The following is a 17,756-nucleotide window of genomic DNA, read 5'->3' on the forward strand; positions in this document are numbered from 1 at the left end:
ACCCAATAGCACTTGGGTCATAGGCTTACAAAATCAGCAATTCACACTCATGAACACAGTGTCACAGAAGAGTAGCTCAGTGCCACTTTGATTCATCAGAAATAACAGTTAAAGGTCTACCATCAATTTACCAATTTTCAGTTTTGGCTACTTTGAGGCCAGTAAAAAGCAAACTAATTAAAGAATTTGTTATTTACTTGGTAAATTTGAGTTTTTCAGATAAACTTCAAAATTAAGTGTTACTTTATGGGTTGTTCTACTCATTGGGCTAAATTAAACATTAAACCCATTGGACCAGTGGTGTTGTGGTAGTTGACAAGGTGGGTGTATTACTGGGTAGATGGGTAAGTTACTGAGGAGAAAGTGGGAATACTCTCCCATGTATTCCAATGGCTTTTTGGCTGATAGGTGGTTAAACTGTAAATGGCCAGAAAAAGAAGTGGTTATATCCTGTATACCTGCATACACCCTCCTCTACACCACAGTGCTGGACTGTGTGGAAAAAAAAAACATGGTCAAAGATGGAAATAGGACTGATTTTCTAAGTACATGAAACATTGTGGAGAAACAATACTACTGACAACATAAGGAAACTGTTATGAATAAGTGACCCAATCATATATTTCCTGTGGCAGAGGGGTTGGATTTATGAGCACAGTATGTTCCACAATCCTTGCTATGACTGTTATATTATGTTGTATTTGTAATTATTTTTATCAATGGCATTATTAGGCCTGGGTGTTCGAGGCCTCTGCCCTGAATGTTTTCTGAATAGCCCTGGATCTAAATAGGCTGTATGTATATTTATTAATTGATTATATCTTTTATTTTATTAATAATCTAAGTCTTTCAAATAACTTAAGCAGACAAATAAATGTAGTGGAGTAAAAAGTACAATATTTCCCTCTGAGAGGTAGAGGAGTACAAGGCACTGTTCGTTACTCATGAGGGAGGAGGAGGTGCAAAAAAGGGGGAGGCATGTGGGGTTTTTTTTTAAATTTTGGTTCAGGGGAGGGGCATACAAATTTAAAATGCCATATTTTGAATTAATGTTATGTGAAAACCTATGTTTGCATGTTTGCAAGAAACATGCCTTCCAAATTGCCACAATTACACCATTTACCATTGACAGAACCTGTAAAAACATGTCATGTCATGTCAAGATCCTCCTTGCCACTGGGGAAAAAGCACTTACAAAGAACAAACAATGGCTGATCATCATAGACGATATTCAGGAGATGGAGAATCTTACGTACAGGATACGAATGAATGAAGGACAATTTGAAAAAGACTGGGAGAAATGGTTAAATTACAAAACAAAAAGACAACAATATAAACAGTGACGCTGTCTCTGTTGATTTTTGGACTAGTTTACTCCCACAGGCTCTGTTCATTTTATGTTCATCTTTTGTTATGTTATTTACGTTTTTTTCACTTTTTGCATATAGCCAAGCAATGAAAATCCTTTAGATTTCCCACATACAGTATGTGAGACATTCTCCAGAAACAACTCCAAAAAGCAATGATGTAAAGGGAGGAAAGAAAATAGAAAGAATAGGATGAGGTAAAAGACAAACAGGGCAATTTATTTGTCTTCATTATTGACAATTGTATTTGTTTCCTATTTACACCAGATTATGACATCCTGGAGGAGAGGCAAAGTGGCTTTGAAAGTTGTTTGAGAACTCAGACCTAACCAGTTTTTACCTTTGCTTGATAATGTAACTGGAGTTTTGGTTTCAAAATTCATTTATTGAGAAGACCAGTGAGGAAGTAGAAAGTGGTGTGGCTGAACAAAAATTTGGAAGTGCAATGACGGACTCATTGGGATTTGTTTCTATGTAAGAATGTATTCTGTGGACAAATCAATAAAAAGGATAAGTGGGGGAAAAATGTGCAACAAATGCTTTTGTCAGAAAAAAACAAACACAATCAAAGGTTAAAATAGTGATATTTCATCAAAATCACTCTAATCTACATGTCTCATTTAAAATTTGGCAAAAAATAAACCATTAAACCACTAAATGACCAGCATGCAAGGCTTTTGGTCTTCAACTTTTTGGGAGGGTCATGTATTTCCCACCAGTCACTCAGGGAGGCTCAAGAAAAAATATTTGTAGCTTTGTGGAAGGTAAAAAAAACCAAACAAAAAAAAAAACCTCCACTACCACTAATAAGTAAAGAACAGTCCCTAAGTATAAAATGGAAATGTACAAGTACCTCAGTATTGTCTAAATTTTAATGATATTAGTTGCAAAGGGTTCTGTTTCTACTCAGTACTAATCACTAAAAACTATTAATATTTTTGATGTCACAATTCACCATTTATGTGGAAAAACCTCCCTGATTTTTAGTGAATAAAGTCACCGATACGGCAGACAGTTGTAGTTTTCGAACAGCACTTGAACGCAGCATAAGCTCTTTGCTAACTCATCCGGCTGTGAGCGTCAAAACTGCTACGCTCCTGTTTCTCTACTCCTAGATCTACAAATCAGGCGGTGTCACGCGGACAGGGAGTGAGCATGTAGTCAAACTCCGCCACAGCATTGTTAGATCTACACGTTCAGCCCGCGCGCAGCTTTATGAGCCTGCTGATTACTTCCTGAATCAGGGTTAGCTTGCTGCTGTGTTTGATAGTAGCATGTAGATGAGAGCGGAAGACTCAAAGCAGGCTACTGGAGGTGACTTTCCTGAGTAGCAGACACAAAAAGAGGGCTTTCGGTGAGAGTTTGCCTCGACAACATGGATTACTGGGTGAGTGTCGCTTCACTTTTAGTCTGTTTTTATCAGAGGACGGCGGCAGTGCTGCTACAAGACGCTTTAAGAGGCGAAGACTTGTTTATCAATAGTGAAGTGAGCTAATGAGCCGACTTGTTTTGCTCTCAGGGATGCTCCAAGTCCACAAAGACAGTGTTTGACCGTCACCCTTGATAAGAAAGCCTTACGTCACATAATTTATGGCTGTTTATGAAGAAACACTTCACCTACACTGATACTTTGGCTCCTGAAATGAGACATTTTACATAAGAGGAGTCAGAGTATTATTTCAGACACCTATAATAAAAAGTGAACAATGGTGCTGCCTAGATATGGCTTCATGTTACCCTTTCATTAAATGAAAATCTGATTTATTTTTTGATGTGGTGCCTGGTTGTAAAGTTTAGAGCTCCTTCCTATTGTTTATTGCAGCAGCCAGTGTTTAAAATTAGAGATCCTGTTCATGTTAAACCTGCAGGAAGTTTAAACAAAGCACTAGTCTCAGTACTGCCACCAGAGAGCTGTTGAGATTTGTGGGGTTTTCCTTAAAGGAGCAGAATCAAGTTTTCTTTATAGTGGACATTAGACTGAAGACTCAGCACCAGGGGGCAGCTCGTCTGATACACATCTGCTGTCAGTGCAAAATTAACCCCTAAGCTGTCTGTCACAGGGACTCCTCCTGATCAGTTCAAGGAAGAGAAAGAAGAAGTAACTCAAATAGCTTGTTTTCGATTACGCTTTTAATGCCAGTTCCTGTCCCCATAGCCCTGAGGCTTTGTAGACATTTAAAGCAAACACCACAGCTGTAATTACTTCCCCCTGAATGATTTCTGGATCTCTGTTTGACTGAAAGCCATTGTGATGTTGTGCTTGCAGTCGCTTTTCCCTTGATGTATCCAGGAGCCGCAACCTCACACGCAGTACATTTCCATGAGAACATGACCTCCCCTCTGAGACAACAAAAGCTCTCCTTACAGAATAGTCAAATGTTGTATGAGGGGGAGCAAAGGAATGGGCGTCCACAGCTCAACAATGCATCGGACAATACTGGTACAAGTGTCTTTGTGTGGACTCTGTGTAAGTTTTCCTGAGGCAAAGATAGCATTGAATGGTTTGGGCGGACCTGGGGGCGAAATATAGACAGAAAAGTGTTGGGTAACAGAGAGAGGCCAGTATCTGAAGGGGCAGACTTGCCTTTTGCACAACTGTAGATAACACAGTTTAATATGTTCTTTATGACAGTTGCATGACAGCAATCTCTGATGGGCTTTTCACCTGCACTCTACCTGCACATACAAACGTGATCCCGGTCATGAAAGCTCAAGTCAAGCCTCCCAGTCAACATGTTAATGGCTTATTTTCCATTGCTTTCTACCCAGCTCTATGCAGCTGATCTGGCCAAACCTGTATAAGAACATGTTATCCAAACAGGCAGGTATGACAGCTGCAGTGTGGGCAGGGGGGCGGACTCCTGCAGCTCGCTGACAGCCCTCCACTGAAGCCTCATTCACTAAAAATACCTTGTTATTATCATCATCAAACTCTTTATGTACCTGGGGCGTCGGTGGCTTAGTGGTAGAGCAGGTGTCCCATGTACAAGGCTGTTGCCGCAGCAGCCTGGGTTCGACTCCAGCCTGTGGCCCTTTGCTGCATGTCACTCCCTCTCTCTCTCCCCCTTTCACACTTGTCTGTCCTATCAAATAAAGGCTAAAAATGGCCCAAAAAATATCTTAAAAAAAAAAAAAACTCTTTATGTACCAGTTTCCCCTGTTAGCGGATGATGCTTTGAATAACATAATGAACACAGCGTTTCAATTGCGCAAGGGAACTATTATGGGATGTTTATATCAGGCGGCGCAGACTGGGATTACTTAAGATATTGTATTTTGAACCTTAAGCTTTTCTCCATCTGATTGTGGCTGAGGTGAAGAAACAAGGTTCCTCGTTATCAAGCTGCCTGCTGTTGTGTCATAAAAACACCAGTGTGGAGAAAGATAATGGAAAGATAATTTTGTTGCACTTATGAAATAGCGTTTATAAGTCTGTTACTGTGATTTTGCAGTGATTCATGCTGGCTTTGATCTTCTCAGTCTGTGAAAACTGCTGCATTGACATTCAGACTGACAACATTTCTGCATTTTTTTTGGTGATCAGGCATGGAAATAAATGTGCAAATTGCAAAATATCAGTCATAGTTCTTTTATTGTGAGACGAACTTCCTGTCATGTGTGATCATGATTGATTGCAAAACATCCCCCCGCAGGCTGGATGTGTTGTTGCTGGTTTGGGTGCAGGGAGGAGTCTGGTAATAGTTGTCTAGGCAGCTCAGAGCATTCTCTCACTCTCACCTGGAGAAGGAAGAGATGACTCTCTGCTGCTGACAGTGTTATTAGTGTGAGGGGGAAGCTGAACTTTGTAGGTCTGACAATGTCTCCAGAAGTAAGTACTTAGTTTTGGGATTTGTGATATTGGCATTGATACACGTATTCATCGTTAATCATACTTGGATTTTCAATATTTTGCATACAGTCGTCTTAAATTGGGAGAGATGTATTATTGACTTATAATTACTTTGGTGACATAGATATTTTTAACTTCACTGTGAAAGTATGCTCACGTGTTGGGGGAAGGGTCTTTGAAAGCTTACTTGTCTCTAAAAGTAACTAGTTACAATGTTACTGTTTCGTTAGTGAGTTGATGTATTTTGAGTATTTTTCTGTTTCATAGTGTGTATGTTTTGTGAAATTCAAGACAAATTTCTCTTTGCTGTAATTTCTACTTCACTGTTTATCTAGCATACTTGTACTGTAGTTTTTTCAGTGAGCAATAAGGCATTTCCAAAAAGGTCATGCAGTCACACTGACTCATTGAATAATCTTTTGCACATCGAGATTTAGGGCTTGATTTTACAGTACTTTATCAGATATGCTGGTGCATTACTGTAATTTAATGTCTAGATAGATACACAGGAACATTTGAAATGCAGGTACACAGATGACACATCTTGTCGTAAGAAACCTAGTAAAAATTCATTGAATTTGAATCTATGCCTCATTTTGAAATGAAATGGTCATGATGGTGTCAAACAATGTCAGACTTTCATCAGCATAGAGTATGCAGAAAAGCCACTGCTCCACCCAACTCGTTCTTGGCATGGTGCTGAAAACATCAATGAGTCCAAATTGGTAGAAAAAGATTTCCACACACTTACATCTATGCTGTGTCTCACTTTATTGCTGAACTTTCGGTCTATTCGACCTTCATCAGAGCATCAACATAGAGTATGCAATGGCGACTTCCCCATCATTGCAAAGTATATATTATAGGGCCGTGCATTGACCAAAATCTGGTGATGTGATGCGTATCACGATACAGGGGTTACAATTCAATATATAGTGAGCAAGGAGATTTTTTTTTCAGTCTAATCTTAGGAAAATTGTCATAGTGTAAAAACACACCACTATATATATAAAATCTGAGTAAAAAAGTTTACTTTTTTTGTACAGTCAGAACAGTGAGATCTGCTTATGTATTTATCACAGTCCCTGTAACATGTTAGTGATACATTTATATGTTGGATTGGTAAAAGTGAAATGGCAGAAGATACACTACAACACTGCTGTCAACAACTCAAAATGATCACTGCCACAAATCTTTGCATGTTAACTATTACATAAAAAGCAGTAGTGTTTTTAGAATCGATTCAATATCACAAAAAATAATACCACCATACTCAAGTGTATCAGTGTTTTCTTAAACACTCCTAAACTACATTAAACAAATATTTGTAACAGTTCCATTGTGATCTAAGGTTCTTGTGTTCTTAATTAAAAGCAACCATGTTGTAACATACAGTATGCGTGTCTGTGTCCAGAGTGCCTTGGAGGTGTATAAGGAGATGGTCCTGCTGTACCTGGAGGAGGGCCAGCGGCAGGTCAACTTGCGTTGTGCGGACCTGGAGCCATGGCAGATCATTGGAGCGACTGTCCTCACCACACTGGGAGCGGTCTGGATCAAAGGCTTTCTCTTCCAGCAAGAAAGTAATCTTTCACACGAGATGCATGGGTGCAGAGAACAGGGACTAAATCAGACATGATGAGACATGAAAGGAGATAACAGCCTCCTAAAATTGTAGAAGTCATGTTCACAAAGCTTTTGAGTTAATGCTCCTATTTGGCCATGTTAAAAGTGAGTGAGTTTGACTGCCATACTCTAATTTGTAGTCATATTCTCTGAACTGTCAGGTTTACTGATAATCTACTGGATGGTATCTTAAAATGTGGTCTGAGCAGTTACGTGAATAGATTTTTGATAAAAACCTTTTGTTAAAGTTTCACTGGTGCTCCACAGTTATTATCTCCTAGCACAGTACTTGTTCCTCTTGTATGTCTGACTGAGTGAATACCTTCAAATCAACAAGACTTTCTAGATCTGCTATCAGTCAATCAGTGGTTGGATCCCTTAGCAACAAGGTCAGCTCTGCCCGTCCTACTTCAGCTCTTAGAGAGTGAATGTTGGTCAGATTGAGGCTTTTTGAAGAAAACTGCACATCTTCAGTGCCTTCAGGGTCAGCATTAAATGCTTTGTGAATATGGCTCCGATTTTCACTGAGCACGTCTTGTCTTGACGCGTGATTATAGGTCATAGTCAGCTGTTTAATGTTTGTGGTTGATTGTGTGCCAGCCTTTCACCACAGCTGCAGCCTTGTGTTTTTGGCTAATAGGTCTCCCGTCCCGAATCAAGAAGCTGTGCTTTCGACTCATCAGGAAAATACCCTTTGTTGGCGCAACAGTAAGTATCAGTGGTGAATGTGTTCCTTCTTTTCCCAGCAGATGTGCACTGACTCTGGCGTCTAAGACTCTTATGAGTCACTCTTGGATGACTGAGTACAGCGTGCAGGGGGGGGGTCAGACCTTTGGCACACTTAACATCACGCACTGGTGATAACATTCAGTTACTTCTGGTCATTATGTCACCAACGGAGAGCTCACTTTCGGGCTTTATCAAAAATTTACACAGACTGTTGATAAAACAGTGGACATGTTGTCATGTTCAGTCTGAAACACAGTTACCTCACATTCCCTTATTTTAGGGAATAAGTTAGGGGTAATGTACAGCGAGCAGGTCATTATTGCAAAATGAACCCTGACAGGGTGATACAGGTCTTATATCACCCTATAGCGTGTCAGCCCCCTTAGTCCTCCATGTTAAAATGTCCAACTTACAGCCTGGGTGAATTTTTATATAACTCACCCATTTAAATCTTATTAAGGCTTAAAGTTACGCATATTTAAGGGCGTGGCCACTTTGAGTTACAGATGGGTGCCTTTTAGTTTTATAACGTAACCATGGTGTAACCCCAGATATACAGAGTATCGATGTACCTGTAGCTGCTGCAACATCAGTGTGTTTCCAGTCCCTCAAAGTTAATTTAATGATTTGGTCGCATAAAAAAATTCAGTGTTGTACTGAAAAAGCTAGCAAAAAATAGCATTAGCATTTTCACAGTTAATCATAGCTGTAAATGCAACATGCTAACCAAGCTGTCAGATGGCAAGGTAAGCGCCATCCTCTCATCCAAATATGGTCACTTCCAGCTCCAAAAATCCAAAATGGCGATGGTTAAAATGCCAGTCTGGAGGCTTCAAAACGGGAGTCCACAAACCAATGGGCGACATCACCGAAGCTATGCCCAGTATTTTATACAGTCTATGGCTTCACGTTACCTCGCTTTTTACATGTTTGCCTACTAAAGAAATCAATACTGTAACACAAAATATAGATTTTAAAACAATTTAATTTATTCAAACATGATTTTATACCTTCCACCAGTCTATGATCAGAACTGTGTCCATAGCAACAGTCTGTTATTTATAGCAGCGCTCTGTTATTCGGAAATTACAGACCATAGAATGCCATAAATGACCAATCAGAACCAAGTATTCAACAAAGCCGTGTAATAACACGCTTTACTTTACTGTTGTTCTTACTGCATACTGAGACAGTCGATGCCTATAAAGTAACTCTGTCCTCTTTTTTATGACAGATTCAGAGTCAGCTCAACAAGGCTCTAGATGACATGTCTGCTAGCCTGTGTACTCTGAAGGAGGGGATGAGCTACACAAAACAGCTGCCCTCTAAAGGCCTCTCACAGAGCCAAGTGCTGGACAAAATCAGAGAGTACGAGACTCTGAGTAAGTCATCAGTCATCCCTGAGCTCCATTATCTGTATAGGTGACTTCCTGTAGAGGATTTCTAGTCCTCATTACTGATAGGAAACTTTGAGGTCTCTTTTAATATTGAAAAGTAATGTCTTGTGTCATTGCAGATGAGGTGCAGTGGGAGAAAGGATGTGTTTCCGGTGCAGTATACTGGGGAGATGAATCACTGACTAATCTCCTGGTGAAGGTATGCATCTTTCTCTGGACTTTCCAAGCAAGATTAGTCACATGAATACATTTTGGTGTTGGCGACAGTAAAATTGAATGAGTTGTTTTTTGTTTCTATTTTGCACTTTTTGACAAACAACTCTTGTTCACTCCTTTAAAAGAGACAACTGTGACCCTGGTGTGTGTGTGACTAATTATCTTAACTTCTTTTGGCACTCTTTTCCTTTCCATTTGTTCCTAGGTATATGGAGATTTTGCGTGGAGCAACCCACTTCACCCAGACATCTTTCCTGGCGTGAGAAAGATGGAGGCAGAGGTTGTCAGAATGGCGTGCACACTTTTCCATGGTGGACCGAATGCCTGTGGCACAGTGAGTTTTCATAAACATATGCTCAAAAATCATCTAAGCTGAGGTTGGATGGATCCAAAGCATTTCGACAACTCTCTGCCTTTGTGTCCAGGTTACCTCAGGGGGAACTGAGAGCATCCTGATGGCCTGCAAGGCGTACAGAGACATGGCGTATGAGCGTGGTGTCAAATACCCTGAAATGTAAGATGAGGTTTATGAGATATGGTTGATGAGTAATTCTGAGTTGTTTTTTTGTTCAGTGCTTTTATCTTTGTCAGGTCTTAGTATAGCCATGAGGAGGTTTTGGTTGGGACTATTTATGGGCAGTTAGTGTTTTTTTTGTACTGCAGCAACAAATTTACATCAGGTTCAGAGGATTGTCTTTCATTTAATCTATGAACGGTTGCTGTTCCTTGTTAAAGGTTTCACTCTTGTTTGTTAACCAATGTGTGATATTCTTTGGTGGTATAGCATTAGTAATTCCACATTCAAACAGGGTACAGGATTTTCTTATTTCCATTTCAGTGTGACACATTTTTTGGCTGTAATCAAGATTTTTGCAAGCTCAATAGTGGTGCCATGACTACAGTTTAACTTGGTGAAGTGTTGCCCAGATGACAAATTCAGTTTGCCAGCTTCCTTTAGTTCTAACGCCAAATTAAAAATGTATCTCATCTCTTGTACTTGTCAACCATGAATAACATGATATGGCAGTATTGTTCTTAATCATGGTCTTGCCAGTGAAGAGAATGAATACAAGACATTTTAAATTGGCAGTCTTAAAGATTTTAGTCCTGGTTGATTTTTGCAACACTCACCCACATGCACTGGTGGTAACAGTGCATGTGGTTAAATACTACACGTCACAGAGATCTGGAGGTAACAAAACAAACTACTGTAATTTTAATAAAAAAAAGTCAGCCAATAATTGGCTCTGTACCACCACTCTGAGCAACCATGATCTGATTTTACACTGCACACAGCATGAGTCTACGGACAGCAGGGAACAGTAAAAGTAAAAGTTGGTTACCTTGCTCAGTCTTAGGTATGCAGCCTGTTGCCTGCAGCTCTTTGTCTTTAACAGCCCACTGTGGCTGCTCTTCCTTGTTCAGTTGCTCCTTGCAACACTTCAAACAGATCCACTGTCAAAAAGTGACAGAAATGACTGTTGTCTTGTTTTACAGGCAATTTTTTTTAAGAAAAATGTTGGAAAGGGCAAAACTCGCTGAAAAACAAGCATTTCCTGTGACAACTCCACAATAAGTAAACTCATGTTTGGCCAGTTTTAATGTGAAGCTGCAGTGTTCGATTTGCAGTAACCTAACAAAGCTTTTTTTTATCAAAAAATGTCGCCCTCGACAAAACTGCAAATATAAATATATTGCATTACTTAAATCACTGGGCCATAGACTTAATCACCACTGTGTTGCGACCTTACAGGAGATTATTACTTGAAGACTTGTTCCTCACTGCGTTTTCCACAAAAGCACTAACATTATTTTTGTGTTTTTCTACTTTGTGCAGTCTTGCACCTGTGAGCGTCCACGCAGCCTTTGACAAAGCAGCACATTACTTTGGGATGAAGCTTGTTCACATTCCCCTCGACAAGAAAACCATGAAAGTAGATGTGAAGGTGAGAATACAGTAGATACAAACAGTATGTGCTACTTGACTGCTATTCTTAGACACTAGTTATTCCCATATTGTTTATTCTTTTTCAAGGCTATGAAGAGAGCCATCAGCAAGAACACCGCCATGCTTGTGTGCTCAGCGCCTCAGTTTCCTCATGGAATAATGGATCCCATTGAGGAAGTAGCCAAGGTCAGAAGTGATACATTTTTTCTCTAGAACGGGTCTGAGATGAAAACAGGGAAGTCAAATCTGTGACACTTTCCCTTGGTGTGTTCCAGCTGGCTGTGCGCTACAACCTCCCACTGCATGTGGATGCTTGTCTGGGAGGGTTTCTCATTGTCTTCATGGCCAAGGCTGGTTACCCACTCGCCCCGTTCGACTTCAGGGTAAAAGGTGTCACCAGCATCTCTGCAGACACCCACAAGGTAAGGAGTGGTTTTTAATTTCCTTCAAACCAGTGCTTCTTTTAGGCTTACATACTCACCTCTTGTTCTGTTCTTTACCAAACTAAAAAAAACAAGTACACAAGGTTTTAAAAAAAATGATATGACATATCCAAGAAATAGACATTTCAAAGTAATAGTCATGGAATTTAAAGTGACAGTTCACCCGGAAAACAAAAAACACTTTCTGTTTGCTATTTATCAGTCTAGATTGTTTTGGTGTGAGGTGCTGTGTGTTGGAGATAAAGGCCGTAGAGATGTCTCACTTCTTTCCAGTATAATGGAACCAAATGGCACTCGTGCTTGTGGTGCTCAAAGCGCCAAAGAATACGTTTGAACAACTTAACAGCAATTTCACTTTCCAGAAATAATGACCTGGCTACTCAAGATAATCCACAGACCTTGTTGTGAGCCATTTTCTATCAAACTACACCCACTCACTTTATCACTGAGCAGAAAGAAGCGTGCAATCTTAACTGACTCCAGGCCATACTTTTATAGTTATTCTCATACTGCATTGTCTGTGTGTGTTTGTGTCCCTGCATTCCTCTCCAGTATGGTTATGCCCCTAAAGGTTCCTCAGTGATCCTCTACAGTGATAAAAAGTACCGTCACTACCAGTACTTTGTAGCTCCTGACTGGCAGGGGGGAATCTACGCCTCGCCTTCCATTGCAGGCTCCAGGCCTGGAGGAATCATTGCCGCCTGCTGGGCGACCATGATGCACATGGGAGAGAATGGATACATCGATGCCACGAAGAAGATCATCAGCACAGCACGCAAAATCAAGAAAGAGTGAGATACTCACGCGTATCGACAGTCAAACAGCGAAGATGTGTTCATTTACAGTGTCACGTCCAACATTTAAATTACATTTTGTTGTTTTTTTGATTGACAGGATCAACAAGATAAAAGGCGTGTTTGTGTTTGGGGATCCAGAGGTGTCAGTGGTGGCAATAGGCTCAGACGTTTTTGATATTTTCCGTCTGTCTAATGCGCTGACGTCAAAGGGCTGGAATCTGAACACGTTGCAGTTCCCATCCAGGTACATATTAAAAAAATATATCAATTGAAATAAAAAGTAATATGATGATAAATAAGTCAGTAGTGTAACAACTATATGGTCTTCTCTCTCTCTTACAGCATCCACATCTGTTGCACAGTTCTGCACACACAGCCGGGCGTTGCTGATCGGTTTGTGCGTGATGTCAAAGAGCAGGTTGCTATCATCCTCAAGAACCCCCAAGAGAAAACCACAGGAATGGTGAGCCAGCTCTGCTTACACACCTGTTGACTTTGCATCCATACACTGAATATACAGTATGTGTAACTAGTACATTCATATGTAAGTAATCCCTAAAAGAACAGCTATGTGTACATTTGATTTCATGCTGAGGGAGTTTTATCATCTCATCTCAAGATATACAAGGACACCAAAAAAGATGGCACTAAAGAAGTAGATGAATGAGTGCTTTGTGAATTTATTAGAATTAGTCTGACAACATTATGTCAAGGATCTCTAAGGAGATAGACCTTTTTGTTAAAGAGTAAGTGTAAGTGTTAATCCTTTTTGTTTATCCAGAAACAGCCCCAAAATAGCCATCCCCACTCCATTTATATAAACAGTAATTTTAGTGTGTATAGAGCCAGCATGTTTTCACATCTAACTGGGTGAATTAAGGGTTCATGTCAACTTAACCAGAGTTGGTGCTTGTGGAACAGTGGAAAAAGGAACGAGATGAGTTTTCTGAGTTTGATTTTGTTTCTGTGGACTTTGAATGACGTGCGTTTTACAACGATGTAAGTAATGTTTAATTTAGTTTAATTTGCTATAGCCTTTTTGGGGCTGTTTCTGGATAAACAAAAATAATCTTACTCTTGAACAACAAGGTCTGCCTCTGTAGGGAACCGTTACATAATATTGTCAGACACTTAGAATACCAATCTGAGCCTGTCAGTGACAAAAACAAGCACTTTTAGTGGACGGAATCTGATGGTGTGCATATGCCTTGAGTTGTCGTGTTATAGCCTGTTTCGTAGCTGCCAGCTGCAGCGCTTTCGTGCAATACTGGACCCATTATAAAAAACTGTTTCCATTAGTCATTTACACACAAATACGTGGGAGAATAGGGTCCAGGTTGAAAAATTAACAAGTTAAGTTACCTTAACTTGTATAACACCCTGCAGGATCTTAAGGACTAAGTCCCCACTTCGAAAATAACATTTTTATTTTTAATTTTTAAAAATGCTGAAAAAAGACTGCAATACCTTCAGTGCAGCTACAATAGAGTATGATATCGTAGTCTATCTAAAGTAATAATAGTAAATGACACTTTGTGATGTTAGCTCAGACTCTATAACTCACCATTTTGATTTGATCTTTACAATCACATAGTGTTTCCTGTTATCTTTTGAAGCAACATGTTGTCAGTCTATCACACAGACGATTGCTGAAAAATGTAAACCTACAGTCAATTTACAGTACTGTTTCCAGTTCAGCTGACCTGTATGTCTTTAAACTGTAGGAGGAAATCAAAGAACGCAAAGGAGAGAATCCTGTTAGTGTGTTGTTGTGTATTCAACCAGTGCATCTGTCATTAAGCCAAGTGTGAGATGACAAGCCATGTGAAATATGTTTGCCAGTCTCTCTTGTTTATACTGCTGTTGGTACACGTGGCATTTTGTTTTTGTGCTGCACAACCTGTCAATTGAACAACACGTGCTGTTTGGTGTGTCAGTTTTGAATGGAAGGAAACTCCACCCAACATGCACAAACCTGCCCTGTGCCAGTCAGGTTTCCGACGAGCACATCTGTGAGTGAAGCGTCACCTTCAGTTGAATAAAAGAGAACAGAGGCCACACATGAACCAAAATCTCAGTGAAAAAAAATCCTGAAATAACAGTAAAATATAAAAATATCAGTATACAATAAATAATCTAGTTAACACATTTGAGTTTATTTTAAATTTCTTTATGAAGTGTACTATTTCTTCCTTCATTAATTATTTGACAATTACTTCACTTATTTCATCAGGACACAGCACATGGAGACAATTCAGGTACCTTAAAACTGTTAGCACCTGATTGCCACAATTTTTTCAAAAATCTTAGTCTTTCTCTGAGTTATAACTCAGTCAGCTCTGAACACACAGATATGAAACACATATTTGATTCAGTGTGTAGAACACTTTCAATATCATCATATCTGCCATGTATCCATCATGAATAAAGGTCCATAAATCTTTTATCTTTTATCTCATTATAACCCCAGAACTTGCTTGAGAATCGTCAGGTTTTAACGTTATATTCAGTCTAAAAATAATCCAGTGATAGTTGTCTGTACATCTGTGGGTACACTGCACACAGACATTGCTAATACCTAACTCGGCATCCTTCAAATATTGACACAAAAATGTTGTCAAGTTATAACACACATCTTGCTTATTAACTCCATATAAAATCATACTTCATGCTTACCTCCCCCAAAGCTTTAAGGGAACTGTAGTTTGGAAACTTAGGGCATGGTTATCTACGGAATTGAAGTAAGACAAAGATTAACAGTGACATCGATAAATATTAACTTTTTTTCCTGCTTTTGTCTGATGGGAATTTTGCACTGTCTGACTACAGCCACTGGGCAAACACAGTGACTCTCCATCTATAATATATGTACACCAATCAGTAAATAAGGTTGATTATCTTGTTACAATGCACGTCAAGTGGTGTCCATATGAATGTCAGGACCAAAGGTTTTCCTGCAGAACACTGGATTTTAGCAAATGATCAATGGTATTCACTTCACCCACCAGTAGCTGTAATGTTTTGGATGATCGGTATACACAGCTCAGAGGAAATCTGTTCTCTGTGGGTTTTTAAAAGGTATGCTGGGAGATGTAGGAAAAAAATAAAGGAAGTGCAACTATTGAAGGAAGGTTTATAAGAAAAGTAAATCATCAACCATTTCCTGAATTTCTCAGCACACCACACCAACACCACAGACTGGTGACAGTCTATAAGTGTAAATGAAGTGTGTGTTTTTCTTTGGCTACTGTGCACCTGTGAACTCACCTGTGTCTTCCTGTTGTTTCAGGGAGCAATCTACGGCATGGCCCAGTCTATCCCAGACAGATCCATGGTGACGGAAATCTCCCGAGGTTTCCTGGACTGTCTCTACAGCACTGAGGTGTCAAACGTCAGCCACATGAACGGTAACGGCAAAGCCCACTGAGGCAGGATCGGGCCAGGAGGGCCCGACCCCACCGCACGCAGGGAAACACGCTCGCCTCCTCCCAGAGCACTGAGCTAATTGCTCAACAGTTGCCTTATCTTGCATACCTACACCATATGGAAAACATCTGCAAAGATCTTTTGAAGCACAAGCCATTGTCATTTTAATCAGCCCAGAGGGAAATTGCTCGTAACACTTTGCCTCAGTGGCACAGAGAAAAAATGACTGGTTCCAAACGAGTTTTAGTGTTTTCATTTGATTTTGTTAATGTAGTGGAAGTGTGTGTGTTTGTTTTTTATTTGTTTTAAAAGTTCATTTCAATTTTAGTTTTTGTTAAATGCATATGTCTGTCATAATTTCTACTGATTACAAAGCAAAACCATTCCTTTTTTTTATTTTTACTGCCGCAACATTTCAGCTTGTTGCCATCACCACTTCACTATCTGTGATGACTCCGCAAAAACACAGACCACTGAAAGCTTTTTAGAAACGCTGTGCTGCCCTCTAGCATGACACCTGATGTACTGCTTTAAAATGGCTCTACACATGGAGGCCGGCTGAAGGTGAAAGTTATCATTATCATGTAGCAGTTCTCTGGAAGACAGCATTTTTAATGTAAAAGCACTGCAATGGCCTGACGAGAACATATCAGGGTTATCTGTGAATCACTTGAAACAACAAATTCCGATGTTATGATTAGAAGTTTGTCTGTAAGCATGAACATGCATGTCTTTGTTTGTTAGCACTTAGTATGACGACATTCATTTTGTTTTAAGTCTGCATTTGTGGTCCATCTATCATGGTTGGATTTGTAGACAGAGGGAGAGTGATTCAGATAATGGGAGTTTTAATGTCATTAATATTCAATAAAATTGTCTTTAAAGTTTAAATAAGGGAGAAGTTTTAACCAGACCATGAATACTTTAAAAGCAGCTTGTGGAATCCAAATTTTATTAACCACTTTGGTTATTTTTGGGATCGCTTTTCAGATTTGGAAAAGGACTTCCACACAGAAGCTGGTTTGTTAAGTAAAGCAGTGAAATTTAACGTCTTTTAACAGACTGGACTGAAGACTGTTCCGACCCTTGTCTACTGTATGTTGTCATGAAGCAAAAAACGTAATACTTTCTCCGTAGAGTCACCTGTGTACCACCTTGCTTTAATCATTTGTCTCCTAATTCAATCTACCTCAGTTTCTACTCAGTACAAATGTCACTATTCATCCACTGAAACGTATTCTAACAGGGCGACTTTTTTTTTGTTTCATTTATAACATCAACTTATTATGGCATTTGACAAACTGTACTAAAGTGTTCTTAGATAAACTGATACTGAAAGGAAACAGATCCACTGTGATGGCGGTTTTAGATCCACAGACTGACAGATTTGATAGTTTTATGTTGGGACAAACCCACTCTCTGCCCTGTCTGAATGTGCATATATTTAGTAAATATCCATTCAGCAGGATACTTACACATTTACTAACAGGTTGACAACTTAGCGATGCATTCTGTAACACCAAAACAAACTTGTCTTGTTCTCTTTGCTTTCTTAATATTGCTTGTTGACATTGTATTTCCATGAAATTATTTCCATGTTTGTGCAATACATAACTTTTCCTTTTGTGAAGTGATACCAATGGGAATGCTCTGCTATAAATGTTTAAGAGATAAGTCATCAGAAGCATAGTGTTGAATGACAGCATATCGGCGTTGTTAGTGTAATTTAACCATTTGTGCGACCACTGGGTGTTTATTAATCACTTAATTTGTGAGTCCTCTTTGTGAGTGTTTATGTTTTTGCATACTGAGCAGTTCAAAAAGAGATTAGACATGAATGTATGTAGTTTTTTTTCCATCTTCTAGTCAGCACCTGGTTAAATAAGACAGGACTTAATGTCCTCAAACTCATCATGTGTCCATCCATCCATTTTCAGATCATATACCCAGTGACAGGGTG

At 39.5% G+C, this 17,756-nt stretch overlaps 1 protein-coding gene across 2 annotated transcripts; it reads left to right on the forward strand.

Moving 5' to 3' along the window:
- Window positions 1-2,596: 2,596 nt before the first annotated feature.
- Window positions 2,597-16,726, forward strand: sgpl1 (sphingosine-1-phosphate lyase 1). 2 transcript variants are annotated; one of them, XM_033613389.2, is made up of 14 exons: window positions 2,597-2,754; window positions 6,632-6,797; window positions 7,481-7,548; window positions 8,804-8,951; window positions 9,086-9,165; window positions 9,388-9,516; window positions 9,608-9,696; window positions 11,020-11,128; window positions 11,218-11,316; window positions 11,406-11,552; window positions 12,126-12,364; window positions 12,468-12,614; window positions 12,713-12,833; window positions 15,660-16,726. In XM_033613389.2, exons 1-14 carry the CDS (start codon window positions 2,743-2,745, stop codon window positions 15,795-15,797), a joined length of 1,692 nt encoding a protein of 563 aa, XP_033469280.2. In that variant the 5' UTR covers window positions 2,597-2,742; the 3' UTR covers window positions 15,798-16,726. The 2 variants fall into 2 exon arrangements, with proteins under 2 accessions (XP_033469280.2, XP_033469279.2); XM_033613388.2 differs by lacking the exon at window positions 2,597-2,754 and adding an exon at window positions 5,055-5,196 and having other exon boundaries at window positions 15,660-15,944.
- The last annotated feature ends 1,030 nt before the right edge of the window (window positions 16,727-17,756 follow it).

This window comes from Epinephelus lanceolatus, chromosome 17 (genome assembly GCF_041903045.1).
Source record: "Epinephelus lanceolatus isolate andai-2023 chromosome 17, ASM4190304v1, whole genome shotgun sequence".
Taxonomy (NCBI): Eukaryota; Metazoa; Chordata; class Actinopteri; order Perciformes; family Serranidae; genus Epinephelus; species Epinephelus lanceolatus.